The following is a 21,951-nucleotide window of genomic DNA, read 5'->3' on the forward strand; positions in this document are numbered from 1 at the left end:
CACATAAAACAGCCTTTTCAGTTTAACATTGCTTTGTATAGTTTAAGCGCGCCAAATTGAAAACCATAGCATGTAAAATCAAATTATTATTCAATAATGTAAACATAATACTTAAATAAAAAAATACATAAAAGAAACAATTCTATAATAATCTTTCGTAAATTCCCATCCCTACCCGCCAAAGATCGGTACGCAATGCCGCGCATTTTGACATTTCACCGCGTTTTGGCGCGAACGACGCTCGCCACAGATTATACTTATTCATGTTTTGAAATCGATTACGCGACGCTAAAGTTATAAATTGAATTTACAGTGAAAAAGTGCATTTAATAATATGTGCATTTGATGTGTGAAATTACGTTATAGTGTTATATAGTGGATATAAACTAGGGTATATTATTTATCGACAAGTTATTAATCAGGTACGTGAACTTTTTATTATAATCTCTAATATTTTTGTACTTGCGATAGTTTTTCAATTTACATTTTCTTTTACTTTCCTTATAAATACATATGTATTTATTAAATTGTAACGTATTGTGAAATCAGTTTTTGTAACTATTCTAAACAAGTACAATTAGCTAAAACTGAAGATATCCTATTGAGCCCCGAACGGCCCGATCGGTCCACGACACTATAGATTTTCTATTGTGTCTGTGATTCCGGGGCCTGAGTTAATGTCTTATGTATGTACTGAATTCAACATAAACCTAATTATTATGATAGAAATATTTAGCAATAGAATTCCTAAAATTTTAAGTAATAAAAAATTTATCCGCGATAAATTCTACACCCGAATTTATCCGCGATAAAAGAGAATTTTCCTGTCAATAGGGATAAAATTAGTAGGTACCTAAAGAAATTCAAACCAATTTATTTTAATATGGTCAAATAAAATTGTCAGATATCTTAATAAAATTAAATCAAGAACGATATCTTTAAATTGCATAAGACGAAATACTTTTGTGCTTCTTTTGTGATGAAATTTGTGTCACAGTGGCGTTTTCATATATTTTTTTCTTACCTACGTTATTCATTTTTTTACGTGCTATTCATTTCTTTGTACATAATTATATCATTTACAATTCAGATATATTTGCCTCCTTTGTGTTGTGGTTATTGTCTAGCGTACAATCAGATGTCCTAGATACGATTCCGGTAGAGACTAAAATTATATATACTGCTCTAAATATTATAAAATTTGCAATTCATAAATCTTTAAATAAAAGATAAACGTTCATGGTATCTATATCCATACTAATATTATAAAGAGGAAAGGTTTGTATGTAGGTATGTATGTATGTATGTATGGTTTTCACGCATAAACTACTGGACCGATTTTTATAATATTTGGCACAGATAATCTTTAGACCCTGAGAAAGAACATAGGCTACCTTTTATTGCGAAATATGTACCACGGGCGAAGCCGGGGCGGACCGCTAGTCTATAATAATATGAGAAGTAAAGTAAGCATATTTTTCAAACAATTTTAAAGAATTAATGAACAATTATGGACAAATTCAACGATGGCTAATTAGGTAGATTATAGCTTTAGATTCATTCAGATAATTTTTACTTTGGAAATTTTGCAAGGGTTTGGATTGTTGCGGCGTGGTTGCGGCCTTGCTTACTATTAGAGCTATTAAATTTAATTGCAGCTTTTGTTAGATGTGACGTTAAAAATATTTCGGTAAAGAAGTTTGAGGGTCATCTGCATCTATCTATGTCATATTTAATACTAGCTTTCCGCCCGCGGCTTCGCCCGCTTTGTCTAAAACATACAAATTAGGTATAAACTTAAACCTTTCTCTTGAATCACTCTATCTATTAAAAAAACCGCATCAAAATCCGTTGCGTAGTTTAAAGATTTAAGCATACATAGGGACATAGGGACAGAGAAAGCGACTTTGTTTTATACTATGTGATATTAATATTTATAAAATATAGTCTACTACCAGCCCGCGTATTATCTTAATAAGGTAAAATCAAACACTAGAAAATACAAACTTTTCTTATTTAGGTATTTATCGATAAGACAACTAATTTTGTTATATAGTATTCGTAACTATGCCCAAAGCAATAGAACATAAATAAATAAATAAATTGTCTGATTTGATAAACTCGACAATCTATTAAATCGAACAAAAAATATTAACGTATCTTTTGATTATGATTAAGTAATTATTTGCAAATTGCGTGTTAAATAACAAATGAAATTGACTCTCGACAAATTAATTATGTTTTGTTATTTATCATATTAGTTATTAGTTAAGTTTATAATTGGTGGCTTGTAAGGTAAGGCTTGTAAAGGGGTTTTTTAATCATTACTTTCATGAAGTACTTCTTTCTTCTTCAATATTCTTCAGTTTGTCGAAATGTATGGATAGTTTTTATGAACTTTTATGTGTGATAAGTAAAATTACTCATGCAAGTATTGTAAATAAAATTTACATCGATTATTTCAAGCCCCTAAATGTAGATTGTAGGTTGAAAGCGAGTTACTCTGCAGCCTGAACATCAACATAATATCAACAACAACATCTATACTAATACTAACATTATAAAGAGGAAAGGTCTGTAATTATGTATGTATGTATGGTTTACTACTGGACAGATTTCAAAAATTCTTTCACCATTAGAAAGCTGCATCTTTACTGAGCAACATATAGGCTATACCTATTGCATTTTCAAAAAAATTAGAGATCCTTACCAAAAATGCAATAATGTAACCCAAAGTGTATAAAATTCCTTAATAAAAATTCTGTCATCGCGTGCGCTGCGGAATCTTTTACTTGAAGTATGAGGATGGTTCTTATGAATAAAAACGTAAACATGTAGGTACCACGGGCGAAGCCGGGGCGGACCGCTAGTTAAAAATATATTGCAGGACTCATATATACACTAGAATCCGAGCATATTATAATTGTAATAATTATTAGTACGAGTATTTTTTATTTTGAAATTATAAGGTACTCTTAGTACTCTTAATCAAGAACAAGTTAATAATAAAAAAGGTTTTTGCGAAACAATGTACGAATAACAACACTTCAAGGATCTTATATTATTTCCTTGAAGTGGATCTATATGCCTTTCAAACGAACCAAGGTTACATTCTTAGCGTTTTTTCATATTATTACATTATGTAAAATAATCATATGATGCCAAATATAATCATTTAATTTTAACGCACAAGGTGATTGACCGGGATTTACGTAATGATCAAAATAAACAACTTTTTAAATTGTTGTAACGATTGTAGAGTTTGTTGATGTTTTTATGTAATTTTAACTTATTTTCAACTTTTCTGAAGCTCAATTTATTTCATTATATTATATTTATTACTGTGCGTTCAACCATTACCCATAGATGGACTGGTAGGTCTTTATTCTACTGATTTTATGTTTTTTAAATAAAAATCTCGATCACATAGCACTTACTGTTAAAGACTTAATGATAAAGCTTTCTAGTATATAATCAGATGTGAAAAATCTACGCTTTGGAAAAATCTTTCTTTTGTCTTTTTTAAATGTCGCCTAGATATTTAATGATTACATAAAGTATTCATTCGTAGATAATTATATGAAGTAATATTACTTATTCTTATAGCTACGACAGGTATTTAATATTATTGTATGTAACAAAAAATTGTACCAAGTTTACCATAAATCTATGCTAATATTAATTAATTAATATTATTAATCTGAAGAGTTTGTTTGAACGCGCTAATCTCAGGAATTGTTCAACCTTGAGGTTTCATCAGATATCATCAAATATTTACTTAACCACCTAATAGAAATAACTTACGCTCGATTTTCAAGTTCATTGTCGAATTTTATTGGTGCATATTGTGAAAAACATTTTTATTTGTAATTTAATATTAAATAAATAAATTACTATTAAATTACAAATTAATATTAAATAACATAAATAAAGATACTTTACCCATATGGGTAAAGTATCTTTATTGTCATTGAAACTCTACCTAATAGTAAAGACTCTACCATGTTATTAAGTTATCAAAAAATATACTAAGATACTCATTAAGTTATTTTAGAAAATAGATACATAAGTATGTAAGTTAAATATGTAAATGAAGGGATTTTTACATTAATTAAGAAAATTATTTAAGATATCTTACAAAATTTCCATAATATAATTCAAGATAAATCACAACAAAAGAACAAAATTAATAGTCTTGTTTAAAAATTGACCAACGTCTATTCCGCAACTGGTTAACTATTGTAGTGGTAAAAGTTTGAAGGTTGGGTTTGTAATTGATTGATTGAATCGATTGAAACTTAATGATATTAGATTTTATAGTATACTTGAGTCTAAATTATACTATGTTTTAAATAATAATAGAGCTAGTTTTTATGTATATCTATTTGTACTTTTTTACGGTATATAATAATTACCTTATTCGGTACAGCAACCGTTATTTATTTATTAGTACTTTGTTAATAATATTCAATGTAAAAAAATTATGTCAAGTGGATCGCGTATTGTGTTCAAAATCATTTTATTTGTCTATTCGCTTCCGAGTTTTTTCTAAAAAAGCAATTATTAATTACGATTAATTAGCCCCGTGTTACCGTACCATAGCAATCGCTTTACATAAGCCCTGTGTGGGCGCAGCATAACTGCATTCCACCATACGCGGCCTGTGATTACTGTGATTCAGGCCCATTTGCTGATCTTATACAAATGTCAAGGTTTCATTGCCTAACAATGTTTTCAAAGAAACAGAGTAGGGCAAGATGTTGATCTATTAGTTAGATACTTTATGTCGTATGCGGGTATTTAGATATTAATCTTGTGTGAATAACCTATTATATTATAAACTAGCTTTCCGCCTGCGGCTTCGCTCGCGTTTTCAAAGAAATACCCGCATAGTTCCCGTTCCCGTGGGATTTCCGGGATAAAACCTAGCCTATGTTACTCGTGGATAATGTAGCTTTCGAATGGTGAAAGAATTTTTAAAATCGGTCCAGTAGTTTATGAGCCTATTCATTACAATCAAACAAACAAACAAACAAAGTTTTCCTCTTTATAATATTAGTGTAGATCGCCATAATAAAATTTAGTATACGTACATTGGAGCTCTCCTTGCTTCACAAAATACTTATAGGCCAGTGGAAATTAACATTAAATTCGCAAAGCACGATGTAGATTTGAATTTTTGGTATGTTGTTTGGATCAGTTAGGGTGATGTAAATCCCAATTTGCAACTTCGAAAAAGTTGTGCTCGCTGCGCACCACGTGATAAACTGCGAAAATTTTGGACTTTTTTCACTTTTTGCTCTAAAAGTCATAAACTATGCGCTTCCGACAAGTATGATTCAGTACATAAATTAAGGTTATTAAATTTGCAACAATTTAAGCCTAACCGCAGCTCTCTAAACCTTATAACGACTAAACTGTGGCCATTCAAAGATGGTTCATTTTTCCGGAAATATTGAAATTTTTAGTTTTGCTCCCGTTTGAAGCAAAATATTGGCAAAAACCGCTCGTTCTATGAGAAGTTCGTATAATAAAGTTGTAGTGCATTTAATTTTCTTTCATAAGAGCATAGAACAAAGTCTGTGAGACAAATATTTCACACACAATATCTGAAAAACAAAAAGAAGGTAGAAATAGATTTTTAAAGAATTGAAACTGAGAGCATATAAAATCATAAAAAGAATAATACTTTTTCATTTGCAGGATAGGTAATTAACAAAATTACAAAATTTGGGAAAGTAGGAAAAAAGATTATACGCAAATAATAAACTGCGAAAATTTTGGACTTTTTTCACTTTTTGCTCTAAAAGTCATAAACTATGCGTTTCCGACAAGTATCATTCAGTACATAAATTAAGGTTATTAAATTTGCAACAATTTAAGCCTAATTAAAGCTCTCTAAATCTTATAGCGACTAAACTGTGGCCATTCGAAGATGGTTCATTTTTCCGGAAATATTGAAATTTTTAGTTTTGCTCCCGTTTGAAGCAAAATATTGGCAAAAACCGCTCGTTCTATGAGAAGGTCGTATAAATAAGTTGTAGTGCATTTAATTTTCTTTCATTAGAGCATAGAACAAAGTCTGTGAGACAAATAGTTCACTCACAATATCTGAAAAACAAAAAGAAGGTAGAAATAGATTTTTAAAGAATTGAAACTGAGGGCATATAAAATCATAAAAAGGATAATACTTTTTCATTTGCAGTATAGGTAATTAACAAAATTACAAAGCTAATTAAATTTGCAACAATTTAAGCCAAACCGCAGCTCTCTAAACCTTATAACAACTAAGCTGTGGCGTTTCAAAGATAGTCAGTTTTTCCCGAAAATTTCAAATTTTTAGTTTTGCTCCCGTTTGAACCAAAATATTGGCAAAAACCGCTCGTTCTATGAGAAAGTCGTATAATAAAGTTGTTAGTCATTATAAGGTTTAGAGAGCTGCGGTTAGGCTTAAATTGTTGCAAATTTAATAACCTTAATTTATGTACTGAATCATACTTGTCGGAAACGCATAGTTTATGACTTTTAGAGCAAAAAGTGAAAAAAGTCCAAAATTTTCGCAGTTTATCACGTGGTGCGCAGCGAGCACAACTTTTTCGAAGTTGCAAATTGGGATTTACATCACCCTAACTGATCCAAACAACATACCAAAAATTCAAATCTACATCGTGCTTTGCGAATTTAGGGTTTTTTAGTGTCGATTTCTACTGGCCTATTATGTCTGTCCGCGACCGATGCCTTCCTTCCAGTGTTTATCTTCCTTCCCATTTGATTATGAATGAATTTTATTTGTACATAAAATATGTATACTGGATTGAATCATATTAATTGCATAACGAGCTGTCTGGCGGTATCACCCGCGAATAAATTCAGGGACAGAATTGTTTTCCAAAAATAAAACAGTAGCGAGTAGCCTTTGTTAAACGACTATTATTATAATGAGCTTAGTAATAAAAGAAAATGTCTCCTGGCCAAAAAAATACATAAATAAATAAAACATTTGAATCCAATTAAATCTAAACTGTTTGTAAACGCATAAATCTTTTGTCATCACTAGTATATTAACAAATAGTTACGAAATGCAATGACATCCCAAATTTTGTTCAATGTCGTAGGTTGATCATCTATTGACAAATCTCATATTAACCGACCTTTGTAAAGTGTGGTAATGTTTGTTGTAGCCATATAGTTAATTCCAATATTTATATACATGTTTCGAAACTACCTATAAAAAATTTATTTATTGAAAAATGTCATCTAATGTAGTTTAGAATCCATGGCAATCTACGCGGTTACCCATCAATAGTTTGACCGCGCTTTTGGTTGCTTAACCTGCATTTTGTTTACTTACCATTTAGTGCAACTGTATATCTACTTAACCAACTTAGCAAAAGCGTATGAAAACTTGTTGTTTAGTAACATTCGTTGGCCAATCAGTCGAGTTATTTACGTAACGTATCTCGTATCTTAGCATGCCTTATAGGTTTCTTAACTTAGTTTGCAAATTTTGCTGTATATACCTATAAAATGTAAATATATTATGTCTGTATATAATAAGCAAATTTAATAACCCAAACCCCGACCTTGGCCGGAACGATAATTTCTGCGAACAATATGTTGGCAAGATTTATTTATTTAGAAATAAAAACAGCTTTACACACCCGCTTTTATATCAATTATATCTACAAGAAATATAAAATCTTATCTAAGTAGAAATCCTTATGTTAATAATCAATTATTTTCGAGAAGTACAGTAAAGTACAAGAAACCTAGATACCGCAAAAACATTATTTATTGTTTTAATAATAATTTGTCTTATAAATGCTGTTTTCGACACTACAAATAAATACTTCAATTGTTTTTGTACGCCAAAAATTCTGCATTGATTAATTACGCGAACTTTCTAGTAATTGTTCTTACTTACTATCTGGCGCGTAACACCTTTGTTCAAAAATGTATTATATTACGTTTTTAGATCACTGGCCCTGATACAGATTTTATTGTTTTATAACTTTATAAAATGCATGCAAACACGCACTGATTTTCTTTGTATCGAACGAATATCGAACATATCACTTGACAAACACATTTGTTAACTACTTAACCTTGCAGTGACCGCCTCCTTTGTACAGTGGTTAACGCGTGAACGTAGAACCAAGGGGTCCTGGGTTCAATTCCCGGTGGATGAGGGAAAAATAATGTCTCGGTCTGGTAGGACACAGAAGGCTGATCACCTACTTGTCCATAAATAAAATTGATCAGTGAAACAGATGTATGAATAATGCATCTGCCCCTTACCCCACTTGGGGACACGGGACTTCACTTTTTACCACCTAACAACGGTAGCATTTGTAAATAGTCATAATATAATGAATTGAAACGTGTTGGATTATAGCCTAATCTTCGTAGATATTATTACTTATTGAAATTATCACTGCCCTAGCTGCGCCCCGCGGTTTTACCTGCAGTCCTACGCTCCTGTTGGTCTCGGCATGATGATATATAGCCTATAGTCTTCCTAGATAAATGGGCTATCTAACACTAAAATAATTTTTCAAATCGGACTTGTAGTTCTTGAGAAGCACAAGTTAGCACTTTCAAACAAACGAAGAACAAACTCTTCAGCTGTATAATATTAAGTATAGATACAATAAGCATTATAAAACATAGTCGTTTCCTGCTATGTGTATAATATGCTTATATCTTAAAAACTACTCAACTACTAATTGTGAGGCGAGTTTTGAAATATGTAGAGGAAGGTCAAGAGGAAGGTTTATGTAAATAACACGCATAATTTCATACGTCCGAAGCAAGGGTTGGTTGCTACGAGTAGAATTATTATATTTTTAATTCTATATTTTTAATTTGTAATTATTATAATATATTTAATCTTATATATAAAATTCTCGTGTCACAATGTTAGTCTGCATACTCCTCCGAAACGGGTGGACCGATTCTCGTGAAATTTTCTGTGCATATCGGGTAAGTCTGAGAATCGGCCAACATCTATTTTTCATATGTACCACGGGCGAAGCCGGGGCGGACCGCTAGTTATTATATATATATATAGTATTATATGGGCTGAATTAGTTTACGTTAAAAATCATAGACAGTGTAAGCGATATTGTATCAATATTATCTATTCTATACATATAATAAATCTGTAGAAGGGTCAATTCTGTACATTGAAAATATTGAAAAAATAAATAGCAGGGGGTGTTACTGGATCGATACCAAACCCAAATATGTGATCAAAAAATTTTTTGTCTGTCTGTCTGTCTGTCTGTATGTGAAGACATCACGTGAAAACCGGTTCGATTTCGATGAAACTTGTCCGTAATATAAACTAATACTTAACTCAATATTATAATATCAATTTCTATCGTGTTATATTGCAAGTAGTTTCGAAGTGCATTATCTATTGCGCCAAAAGGAATCGAGAGCTTTATTTCGTAATTTACGGAAATATTATATTTTGAGCTATAGAAAAGTATCTCGATTACATTGAATCGATTTATTGTAATACTTTGTAAAATGTGCAATAATACTATTTTTGAATCAATAATGAAAACTATAATACTATTGAATCGATAATGTATATAATTGATATGTTACATAATGGTTGGTTATTTCACATACGACAATTAATGTCAGATCGCGTTAATAATATAGGCTTGCAATGAAAAATGATGATGACCTTAAAGATGCACTTAATAACCCCTTGCACTTAATTGACTTTACCCATACCAAATTTGATACATTGTTATTTCTTAACGCACAATTACTCTTTTAATTATACTTAATACTCGTGTTTCATTCAATATACAGAGTTCGAATTTTTTCAGAGCATTTATGAAACGTTTCGAAATCATTTAGTCCAGTTGTTTTCTAGTTCAATGACACTGTACTTACAACATTCTTATTTGTTTCAGATGGCTTCAAGATGTTCCGCAAGGTGAGGCGGAAGATGAACTATATCTTCACATTCCTTTTATTCATAAGTCTCTCAAACGCTCTGCCAAAAGCGCTGGATTTCCCAGAAAACATACATTCAAATAACGATATTGACAATGATATCATCGACTTTGACGATGAGTATTCATTGAAATATAATAAGAAATATGACAGTTCATCATGGAATGACTATAATAAAGATTCATATAGATATACTGTTGATAAATATTCCAAAGATGACCAAGACAATAAGAAATTAGATAGTAAGAAAAATGATACAGATAGTATATCTGTTACTACAGAGTCGGAAGACTTAAGTGTTATTCCAATTGAACTTATATCAACTACAGAAAATGGAAGCTACGTTGAAACAACGACAGAATATGATTTAACTGTTATCCCCTTATCATCTACTGATAAAACTACACCTCTAGTCCTAAATGATACATTCATTTTATCAGTGTCTACTGAAAAATCAGAAGATTACAATAATACAACGGAATTTTTCGAACTTACTACAAGAGCGAATTATAGCGAGGCTACAACGATTAGTATTAGTAATTTATCTATACCAACAACAACAGAATATGAGCTGGAGAATGCAACAGATTCATTTACCACAGAATCAAGTACAATAATATCATCAAACGAAACTGATTCAAATAAAACTGCCAGTATAACTACAGACGTTGTTGACAGAGGTATAGAAAGTGGAGAGGTAGAAGATGTCCCAGTATTCACAGAGTTAGATACAGAGGAACAAGATGTTCCAGAAGATTATTATGATTCAAAAGATATAGTGCCAACACCAGCACCAAAGACAGACGCGTTGTCTGTGATCTTTGGTTTTGCTGGTAGCGTGGTAGAGGGTGTGGTAGAAAGTGTAGCGGAAAGACTGTTTCCGAAAACGATTTATGATTTATTCAAACGGATGCAGAAACAAAATGAAGCATTGGAAGCGGAAAAGTTAAGGAGCAGAGAGGAGAATGGTGGAATAGGTATGGTAAATATTTTTTATTGTAGTAACGAATTGGTAAGATTATAATGATAACTTGGAATATATTTCTGTAAGTAACCTTTTAAGAAGAATTATTTCCTGCTTTTGAATATCAATGTACCATAGAAATCTAAATAACAAGACACATAGAAGTGCTATAATGTCATAATTCGTATGAAAACCGCTGTCGCCAAAATCAACACATTTAAACCGATAGCTAAACAGTACACACAAGTAAACTATGCCTTTTATTGGACAGCTTGATTTTAGTGAAAACTAACTTAAATATTAAATTAAGCTTTTTAATATGTATCCTAACGCACGAATTTACGGTTTATTTTAGAATAACATCCCTAAGCATATGAGACGTTTTGTTTATTTTTGCTCCAATACGCAAAAATTCGGCTTTTCTACAACAGAGGTTGTCAATTTTCAATAGATATAACTTTGAACATAAACTCATAGAAATAAGGTTGAAATTTGTGTTAAACGTGATAATAAGAATGGTCATGGTCATGTGGCATGGTAACCACCTGAGCGGCGACAATGTCACGCGCGCTTACCACTTCTATTGCCTTGTTATTTAGATTTCTATGCAATGTACCTATGAACTGAACAGAACATGTAATGAATTCAGACAATACCAAAGTTTAAACTTATTTCATTTTTATGTTAGTAATTATAGGTTTCGTACTAACACCTATCAGAAATGACTGAACTAAATGTACTATAATTATCACATTTCAGGCCATTTCACACGAGGCGTTATCAAATCAATATCCACCGGTCTGAGCAAGCCCTTTAGCCAGTTAATGGCCGGAGCTCGTGACATTGGCTCTTTGGACAGTGACAGAGGCTTCGTCAGTAGTCTCGCGTCGGGTGTGACCAGTGTGGCCAATGTTGCTAACTCTATGGTGGATATGTTTAAGGATCGAGTGCAGGCTATATATCCAGGTAATAGATTGGAAATTAAACGGGTCAACCTGATTTTTTTGGACATTAGGGTAAATTGTTCTTCGATTCTTCTGGCAGTCTTGATTTTCTTTTTGAGCTTTCAAGGTATAATGATTCTTTAGTTTCAAATTGCTTAAAATGATTAAATTTCCGAATATATGTGTGCAATATAGGAATTAGTATGTCAGATAAATAAAGGCATATATATTGTTATGAGTTTTATCAATCCAAGTAATTCACGGATTACAGAGGTCATAAAGTTTATTAGGAATGTCTTATATTCCTTAAATACACGATTAAAACAGAGTTTTATTATGCAATATATTAAAATATCGTTCATAATTTTAATCAAGTTTTTTAGATTCTTCAACTTTTATTGATGATATGGCCACGATATGACTTAGTTACAAAATAGACTCTTTCCATGTTCTGCTAAGATCGGAAAGATTTTCCTAACAAATTACTTTATTTCTTCCAGGTACCCTCTGGTGCGGTGACGGGCACTCCGCCCAGGCCCGCTCCAGTGACTTAGGTCTATTTTTCTTCACGGACACTTGCTGCAGGCAACATGATGCTTGCAAGCTGTATATTAAAGCTGGCGAGACGAGGTTCGGGCTCACCAATACTGGGCTCTTTACTAGGTTCGTGATTTATTACTATTACACTATTATTTATTACCTATTTACTTTTCGTTTATATTTTGTATATGTTTACTTTTATTTATGTTTAGGTGCAGGGACGTTTGTGATATATTTGCATTTATCATTTAATTATTTTCTTTATTTTATATTCTTGTTTATTAACCCATTATATGATAGGTACTCCGTTATTGCTATTCCGAATCAAAAATTAGCCACAGTACGAGATTAAATGTTTATGATAAAAGCCATTTTATGTAATTATGTAGGTAACATTCGTTACGACCAGTTGTTATAATTAAGTGTCTTGACATATCGATGTTATCATTTCGCGACAAAATATTTCAAAAATCCTCATTTGCAAAGGTTAAGTTATTATATAATAAACCAAATTGTGACATATCCATAAACATCACATGTGACTTATATCTCGATCGAAATTTGCATATAAAAGTAATACATACAAAACACAATATGACCCAGATTTATGCCATTTTCGCAACTATATCAGATTTTATCATTGTGTGAGAATATAGCTCTAAAACTTGTATCTACGATCTGAAGCCGTGTTATTACCATTTAATAGTAAATTACAACTATAAAGTTGCACAAAATGTTTATTCGTCTATTATGACATAAAAGATCAAAGATTAAGATACCTTCGCGATGACAAATAAGTGTGGAGATTTCACAAAACGACACAAACTTTAAATAAATGGATGCTAATAATGTAAATGCCAAAGTAAGATTTTTAACTGTGTTTTTAATCTCGAAACCAACTACGTAGGTATATTAAGAAGAAGATATTTGGCTAATTCTACTGATAAGACTTTACACTATATGATAATTACTACAATATGCTAAACATAATATAATTTAATTAGCAAAGATAAATAAAAATAGGCGTGTGTGCCGTGCACACGTGTCAGAAGTGAAACTTCTTAGGCAAGATTCAAAGATATCAAAATCATAACCTTCCTCCATAACATTACGGCATTGCCAACACGTGACCTCGAAATATTACTCTCAACGCGCCTAAAGAAGTTTCACTTCAAAAACAAAGTTGTTACACAAAATAAAAATCTTTATTTGAATTCATACATTAATTTGTCACACAGGTTATATAAAATGAAAAAGCGACTTCAAAGCTAGCTAAATCTACCAGCAAACTGCTACCAATTAACATCACGTCACCAACCATCATGACAACAATAATAAGAAACAATCACGATTAAAATCCAATCCAACGGCACCAAAGCCAAGTGATAAGATCTCGGCACACTTTCACCTGCGCTTGCGCAACCGTTATCTAACGAGCCGCGCGCCTCAGTTTCCGAAATCCGATCATTGTGTGATACGCTTGTTATATCCGTTGATTAAAATACAATGATTAGAAAAAAATCTGTTAAAAAAGTTCTCTATCACATCCGTAATTATATTTGTGTGTGAATTGAACTTTTTAAAAAGGGTAATTAATTATATACAAAAATAAAACAAAATTAATTAGAAAATTAATTGACATTGTGACATTCAAATAATTAAATATGTAGAAGCCTCAAACGCACTTCCGAATTCGACTTTAACGAAGTTCGTCCGAATTTCGGATTAACAGACAAGAGATATATCTCTAGCAACAGCGGTTTATATTTTCTTAGTGATTATTATTATAGAAACTTATGTTAAGAGTAGAATAGTTATTATAATAATTTGGCGTTGTAAATGACAGTTTTTTTAGGAGCCTATAGCTCTATATTATAACTGTACCCTCATTTAATAAGTCAAATTTTTACGTATTCCCAGATCGCACTGCACTTGCGACACGAAATTCCGCGAATGTCTGAAGAAGACCAACTCGCTGGTGTCCGCGCAGATCGGTCTCACTTACTTCAACGTGTTGGGGCCGCAGTGCTTTCGTAAAGCACACCCGATTGTCAAGTGCGTGAGGAGAACGAGGTTGGTGGACACTTTTCAGATTATTTTAATTTTATTTTTATTTTTACACTAGCTGGGCTCTGCGGTTTTACTCGCAGTGCTCCGCTCCTGTTGGTCTTAACGTGATGATAAAAAATAAAATAAAAAATAAAAATAAAAAAGAGTTTATTTTCTCACATTGGTTACATTTTTTTAGCCTATATCCTTCCTTGATAAATGGGCTATCTAACACTGAAATAATTTTTCAAATCCGACCCGTAGTCCCAGCGATAAGCGCGTTCAAACAAACTCGTCAGCTTTATAATATAGAATATTATTATTATAAATATAATATTTTGATAAATTATATAATACTAGCGGTCCGCCCTGGCTTCGCCCGTGGTACATATTTCGCAATAAAAAGTGGCCTATGTCCTTTCTCGGGTATCAAAATATCTCTATACCAAATTTCATGCAAATTGGTTCAGTAGTTAAGGCGTGATTGAGTAACAGACAGACAGACAGAGTTACTTTCGCATTTATAATATTAAGTATGGATGTGCTATTTATTAAATAGGTTTGAAGTTGGTGCCGAACATTAAGCACTTAGTATTAAGCCCGTGCACCGACATCAAACCTTTTTAATAAATAGCACATATAAATAATATGTAGTAAATAATAATGTCAAATCTTTTTTATTTCTTACTTTTCCGTTTTTGAAGTCGGTTGTTTTTAACGCAGTTATTTTTATTAGTGAATATTAAGCTTTCCGTGCGATTAGAGCTTTTTATGAAAATTAAGCTCCCCGTGTGATTAGAGCTTCTTGTGAAAATTAAGCTGTCCGTGCGATAAGAGCCTTTAATGAAAATTAAGCTCTGCGTGCGATTAGAGATTTTTGTGAAAATTAAGCTCTCCGTGCGATTAGAGCTTTTAATTAAAATTAAGCTCTCCGTGCGATTATAGCTTTTTAGAAAATTAAGCCTCCGTGCGATAAGAGCTTTTTGTGAAAATTAAGCTCTCCATGCGATTAGAGCTTTTTGTGAAAATTAAGCTCTCCGTGCGATTAGAGCTTTTTGTGAAAATTAAGCTCCCCATGCGTTTAGAGCTTTTTGTAAAAATTAATCTCTACGTGCGATTAGAGCTTTTTATGAAAATTAAGCTTTCCGTGCGATTAGTTTTTTGTGAAAATTAAGCTTTCCGTGCGATTAGAGCTTTTTAAGAAAATTAAGCTCTCCGTGTGATTAGAGCTTCTTGTGAAAGTTAAGCTCTGTGTGATTAGAGCTTCTTGTGAAAATTAAGCTCTCCATGCGATTAGAGCTTTTTGTGAAAATTAAGCTCTCCGTGCGATTAAGAGCTTTTTTGTGAAAATTTAGCTTTCCGTGCGAATAGAGCTTTTTGTGAAAATTAAGCTCTCCATGCGATTAGAGCTTTTTGTGAAAATTAAGCTCAACGTGCGATTAGAGCTTTTTGTGAAAATTAAGCTCTCCGTGCGATTAGAGCTTTTTGTGAAAATTAAGCTCTCCGTGGGATTAGAGCTTTTTGTGAAAATTAAGCTCTCCATGCGATTAGAGCTTTTTGTGAAAATTAAGCTCTCCGTGCGATTAGAGCTTTTTTGTGAAAATTAAGCTTTCCGTGCGAATAGAGCTTTTTGTGAAAATTAAGCTCTCCGTGCGATTAGAGCTTTTTTGTGAAAATTTAGCTTTCCATGCGAATAGAGCTCTTTGTGAAAATTAAGCTCTCCGTGCGATTAGAGCTTTTTGTGAAAATTAAGCTCTCCATGCGATTAGAGCTTTTTGTGAAAATTAAGCTCTCCGTGCGATTAGAGCTTTTTGTGAAAATTAAGCTCCCCATGCGTTTAGAGCTTTTTGTAAAAATTAATCTCTACGTGCGATTAGAGCTTTTTATGAAAATTAAGCTTTCCGTGCGATTAGTTTTTTGTGAAAATTAAGCTTTCCGTGCGATTAGAGCTTTTTAAGAAAATTAAGCTCTCCGTGTGATTAGAGCTTCTTGTGAAAGTTAAGCTCTGTGTGATTAGAGCTTCTTGTGAAAATTAAGCTTTCCGTGTGATTAGAGCTTTTTGTGAAAATGAAGCTCTCCGTGCGATTAGAGCTTTTTTGTGAAAATTAAGCTTTCCGTGCAAATAGAGCTTTTTGTGAATATAAAGCTTTCAGTGCGATTAGAGTTTTTTATGAAAATTAAGCTGTCCATGCGATTAGAGCTTTTTTGTGAAAATTAAGCTCTCCGTGCGATTAGAGCTTTTTGTGAAAATTAAGCTTTCCGTGCGATTAGAGCTTTTTGCGAAAATTAAGCTCTCCGTGCGATTAGAGCTTTTTGTGAAAATTAAGCTTTCAGTGCGATTAAAGCTTTTTGTGAAAATTAAGCTCTCCGTGCGATGAGAGTTTTTTTGTGAAAATTAAGCTCTCCGTGCGATTAGAGCTTTTTTGTGAAAATTTAGCTTTCCGTGCGATTAGAGCCTTTAATGAAAATTAAGCTCTCCATGCGATTTTATGCGGTTATCAATTCGGCCGGTATATTTTTTTTTTATGTATGTACACCGATTACTCCGACGTTTCTGAACCGATTTACGTGATTCTTTTTTTGTTCGATGCGGGATGGTGTCGAATTGGTCCCATTTTTTTTTTCGGATAGGCCCAGTAGTTTTTATTTTATGAGCATTTTTGTCTGTACTCGATGACTAAGTTGATTTGTAGCAAGTAACTTTGATTCACTTCCCGGTAACCGATTGAGCTGAAATTTTGTATACGTATGTATGTAAATTTGATAGCGATGAAACATTATCATGACATGAAGCTGATTTGATGATTGAATCGGAAGGTGGCCATAGGAACTCAGTAATATATTGACTCAACTTTATCGAGTTTGGGCTCGTTTGATTCGTGTTGAAAAATACACTAAAAAATATTAAATAAAAATAACTGCGTTAAAAACAACCGACTTCAAAAATGGAAAAGTAAGAAATAAAAAATATTTGATATTATTAACTACTACATAATATTATTGTACATATTTCGCAATAAAAAGCGGCCTATGTCCTTTCTCGGGTATCAAAATATCTCTATACCAAATTTCATGCAAATTGGTTCAGTAGTTAAGGCGTGATTGAGTAACAGACAGACAGACAGAGTTACTTTCGCATTTATAATATTAGTATGGATGTTAACACTTTATTATATTTTTGAACAAATGTATTTATAACTATGCAAAGTATACGATTTGGAGACTATTAGGGTGCTCTTCCACTAATAATGTGCGATGTGTAGCGAGGAATGTTTGTAAATAACCAAACATATTGTTTCATTTAGTTTGAAGTTTGCGATACTATTGGTTATTTACTAACACATTCCTCGCTACACAATACACATCCTCGCACATTATTGGTGGATAAGCAACCTTATATTATGTTACATTATGACAGAAATTTGTATGAATTTAAATATTTCCTATTATCATATTTTAATCTGTATCCATTAAACATAATGGATTTTTAACATTAAGTTGGTTTAGTTAAAATAACGTCCATAAGTAATGACAAATGCAGTAACAAACTAATTTTTTATATTCTTTAGATCTTTATATAATGAGTAACTGCAACCACGAGAGAGTTAATTTAAACACTTTATTAATATATTTATTTTGTAATATTTCAGGTTAACCGGCCAGAAATGCGAAGAGTACGAATTGGACTACACAAAGCCCAAAATGTGGCAGTGGTTTGACAATGATACTTTCTAATTACACAGTGAAGAAAATAGTGACTTTCTCTGAAAAAATATAGTGACAAAGTGTGACTTAAGTTTAAAATTAGGTACACATAAAACAGCTTGTGTGCAGCAGTGTTATCAAAAAAATCGATGATTTGACCATTCACCCGCAGTCTCCCCACGTTTAAAGTTTTAAAATAAATTAAAAAAGCGTTACCAATTTTCATAATAGAAGTTATACACGAAGCACGTTAATATTTAATTAGTGTGCGACTAAAAACGTATATCAGTTGATTACTTTTTAACGGATTTAATATTAAAACGTGTGTTTTTTAATCTTATACCAAGTAAGGTAAAAAAATTGAGAATAAATCGTGATTTGTGTCCATAAAAAGATTTAACTTCTGAATAAGTTCTCGTTTGAAACAAAATTATACGAATTATGTTTCTAAAATGTTTGAGTAATAACGGCCTATGGATTTCTTATAAAATGTTATCATATTATGTATTTTATTCTTCAATTCATTTACATAATATCTTAAAGATATTCTAAAGAGAATAATAAAAAAAATAGTGAACGTGTATTTAGATAAAATTAACATTAAGTATTGGATAATGTTACATATTTTAAGAACATTATTCCCTTAGGTCGTAATTTTCTCAAGCAATTCTGTATTATTATAATACCGAATTATTTTGATAACCATTTAATAATTTAATAATAGTGTTAAGTTATTGTACAAATGTTTTATACGTGATTAAAATTATTATAATGTTACAATGTATTTCATTTAAACTATAACGCCTGATGATTTTTACTGAGCTATACATTTTGCTTACGAGTTTCAAGACATGCCAACATGTTTAAAAACATGTTAAATATTAATAAAGATCTCAAAATAATACCTTACCCATAATAAAATAATAATAAAATTCTTTATTGACATAATTACACAGGTCAAAATAATGAATCCTTCGGCTCCCGAACTATTTTAAAACTGTGTCTCAGGAGCCAGAGGCTTCTCCCAATATTGATCATAATATTATGTCTATAAAATAAACTAAACTAAAAGCTCTAAAAATTAATTAAACTTGTAATGACGTCTAGAAAAGAGTATCTCGAATTAGTTCCCAAATAATTATTAATTACAATCGTTTCAAAAGACGTCAACAATGTTTTTTTTTATTTACATATATAAATCAGTTCAGTAATTTTTGCTTAAAATAGCAACGACAATGAAATATTTTTGGATTAATGTAATCTGCCTTTAGATCGCATTCCGTTCAAATTATATTCCATATTTCGCTATTCGATTTTTTGAACACAAATGATAAACAAATATCTGACTGAGCTTTTTTCCTCACAAATTTCCGCTGGGGTTCGAAACCATGGTTAGCTCAGACGTCTGAGAGTGTACGTATCAAATAAGAATAATCTACCATGTGTGATAATTGACTAAAAAAAACCCGATGCCAATTATTTAAATAAAATAAATCTTCACATTGTTCAAGTAATCAAGTTGTGTGATCTATTTGGTAAAGGAAAATGCAATTTGTATTGGAAATTTCACGAAGAAATCAGCATGTCTAAGAACCAAAAATTTTAACGACATTATATTGTAATCTCTTTCATGTCGGTTTATAATCTCATAGAGCAGGCTTAGAAGGTACAGGACAATAAGGAAGAAATAAAACAACAATAATATTTTTTACAAAAACATCAGAATATATTTCGAAATGTCACATTTAACATAACTGTGGCGTACACTATTCAAAGAAAATCTATTACAAAAACGAAATTGCTCGGTCGAGCCGTTTTCTAGTGACGAAAATTTGTGCATCGATTAATAGGTATATATCAGAAAATTGTGTATAAGATATGTCATATATCAGTTTCAAAATGATATTCCGATGATTATCATTTTATATTTATTAATGGAATTGTAAAAAATGTGGGCGGTTGTGTGTACTGAATGCTGTGAATTTTTTCTGTAATATGTTAGTCGGTAACGATTTATTTTTCTATTTCATAATGAACAGGTCGGGACTGAAAATGTCGCATATTTTATTAAAAAAAGCATGAATTTGGGTACACACAATGTTATTTTTTAAGAGTGTAGGATCCTACACAATAATTTAGGAAAACTCAAATTAAAATAATCGGTACAATATTTTTTAATGGTTTAAATAAAAACTAATCATAACAATATCCTGTAGGTAGTACCTAATTAAATAATATAACGGTTCCAAATAAAATATTAAGATATTTTAGTACATCAGTGTCTCGCACACAGCAACCAAACCGCTGTATGAATATGATAATTATTGATAAGCAAAATATCTACTTTATAGTAATCGTTTGTAAACTTACGGAATGATGATAAACTTTATGTAAACATTACACATTGGTAAACATTTAAATGTTACAGGTATTGGGAAGTCACAGTACAAATAATGTTGTTTGCCAATTCGTATTTGTATACATATAAAATTGACGCTCATATTAGAGATTTGGATAACTAATGCCTCTCGGTAAAAGAATTATTTCGAGTGGTACTATTTTAATTTAGTATAAATAAATGTTTGAATGTTGATTCTATATAAATGTGGATTCTATCATAGAGCAGGAGAGTAGGACCTTTGCAATTTGCATCTTATCTGTAGTAATTCTTGTGACATACATACTAGCAAGCAGTAATAGAATACATAATATTATAGTTTGTGAAATTCACCCGCAATTTCCTTCAGCGTACGGTGAAACTTTGGAACGATTTGCCACCTGCGGTGTTCCCGAAAAACTACGACATTGGGGCCTTCAAGAAAAGAGCTTATTTGTCCATAAAAGGCCGACAAAGCATCTGTAACACTTCTAGTGTTATAAGTGTTTATGGGCGGTGGTGACCACTTAATATCAGGTGGCCCACCTGCACTTTTGCTTGCTCTGACATAAAAAAAAAAACAATTTTAAGAATTTCATGCGATAAACTTACTACTGAACACAATATTCGCCAAACTACATAATTTTACAGTATACAAATACGAAGAGCACTACAAAATGTTATAAAACTCCTAAGGTAAGCTACGCCTACGTTCTATGAAAAATTCTATCGCTTAAAAAGGTATTGCTTAAAATGGTCCAATGGGGTTATATTAGGCTTGATTTACTTTAGGATCAGACTTGAGGACCTCAAATTTAATTTAACAGGTCTATGAAGCAGCAGTAGTTAAAAGTTACAAGAATTTTTCAGCACATATAGGATTTGGAATTTCAAGATGTTTTCACCAGAGAAATGAAATTGGTCGAAAATTTCATTTAAGTTTTTTAATTTTTTGAGTCAGACAATCTTCTTATTATTTAAAAACCGATACTTATTTTTATCTGGTAAAAACGCTTCCATTTTTTCTTAGCTGATATTTAAAGTCTGTGTTGCCAGATTTTAATACAATTGTGAAATACATTAAATGTCTTGTTAATTTTTCTCACTGTTTTAGTCAATTTTGTTGTTATTGTATAAATTTGATTTTAATACTTCTTTTTATTTCATATTTTCGTGTTTAATGTTCAATGTTTATGAAACAGCTATTATTAATTACATTTATTTGCGTTTGTTTAGTATTTAGAATGTTTTGTATATTATGAGATGTATTTTGCTGAGAAAAGAAAGATGAAAAGCCATCGAAGCTTATTTTTATGTTCAATGAATATGATCGATGCAAATCTAACTCGTTTTTACTTTATTGTCATATCCTTGAGTCGCTGTATCCATTTACAATG

At 31.5% G+C, this 21,951-nt stretch overlaps 1 protein-coding gene across 1 annotated transcript; it reads left to right on the forward strand.

The window, feature by feature from the left end:
- The first annotated feature begins 203 nt into the window (after positions 1 to 203).
- Positions 204 to 18,934, forward strand: LOC149897816 (uncharacterized). Its single transcript, XM_090116225.1, has 6 exons — positions 204 to 422; positions 9,933 to 10,952; positions 11,699 to 11,905; positions 12,384 to 12,546; positions 14,344 to 14,496; positions 18,123 to 18,934. The coding sequence occupies exons 2-6, from the start codon at positions 9,944 to 9,946 to the stop codon at positions 18,205 to 18,207; spliced, it is 1,617 nt and encodes a 538-aa protein (XP_089972351.1). The 5' UTR covers positions 204 to 422; positions 9,933 to 9,943; the 3' UTR covers positions 18,208 to 18,934.
- The last annotated feature ends 3,017 nt before the right edge of the window (positions 18,935 to 21,951 follow it).

Source organism: Colias eurytheme, chromosome 25, assembly GCF_061535395.1.
Source record: "Colias eurytheme isolate Ceu_HAF_F1 chromosome 25, ilColEury1 Martin Lab GWU primary, whole genome shotgun sequence".
Taxonomy (NCBI): domain Eukaryota; kingdom Metazoa; phylum Arthropoda; class Insecta; order Lepidoptera; family Pieridae; genus Colias; species Colias eurytheme.

Excerpts from the sequence above, each read along its gene's own strand:
- LOC149897816 (XM_090116225.1), top strand. The coding sequence starts at position 9,944 with ATGTTCCGCAAGGTGAGGCGGAAGATGAACTATATCTTCACATTCCTT. Across the intron at positions 11,906-12,383 it reads AGTGCAGGCTATATATCCAG|GTACCCTCTGGTGCGGTGAC; the intron begins GTAATAGATTGG and ends TATTTCTTCCAG. Across the intron at positions 12,547-14,343 it reads AATACTGGGCTCTTTACTAG|ATCGCACTGCACTTGCGACA; the intron begins GTTCGTGATTTA and ends ACGTATTCCCAG.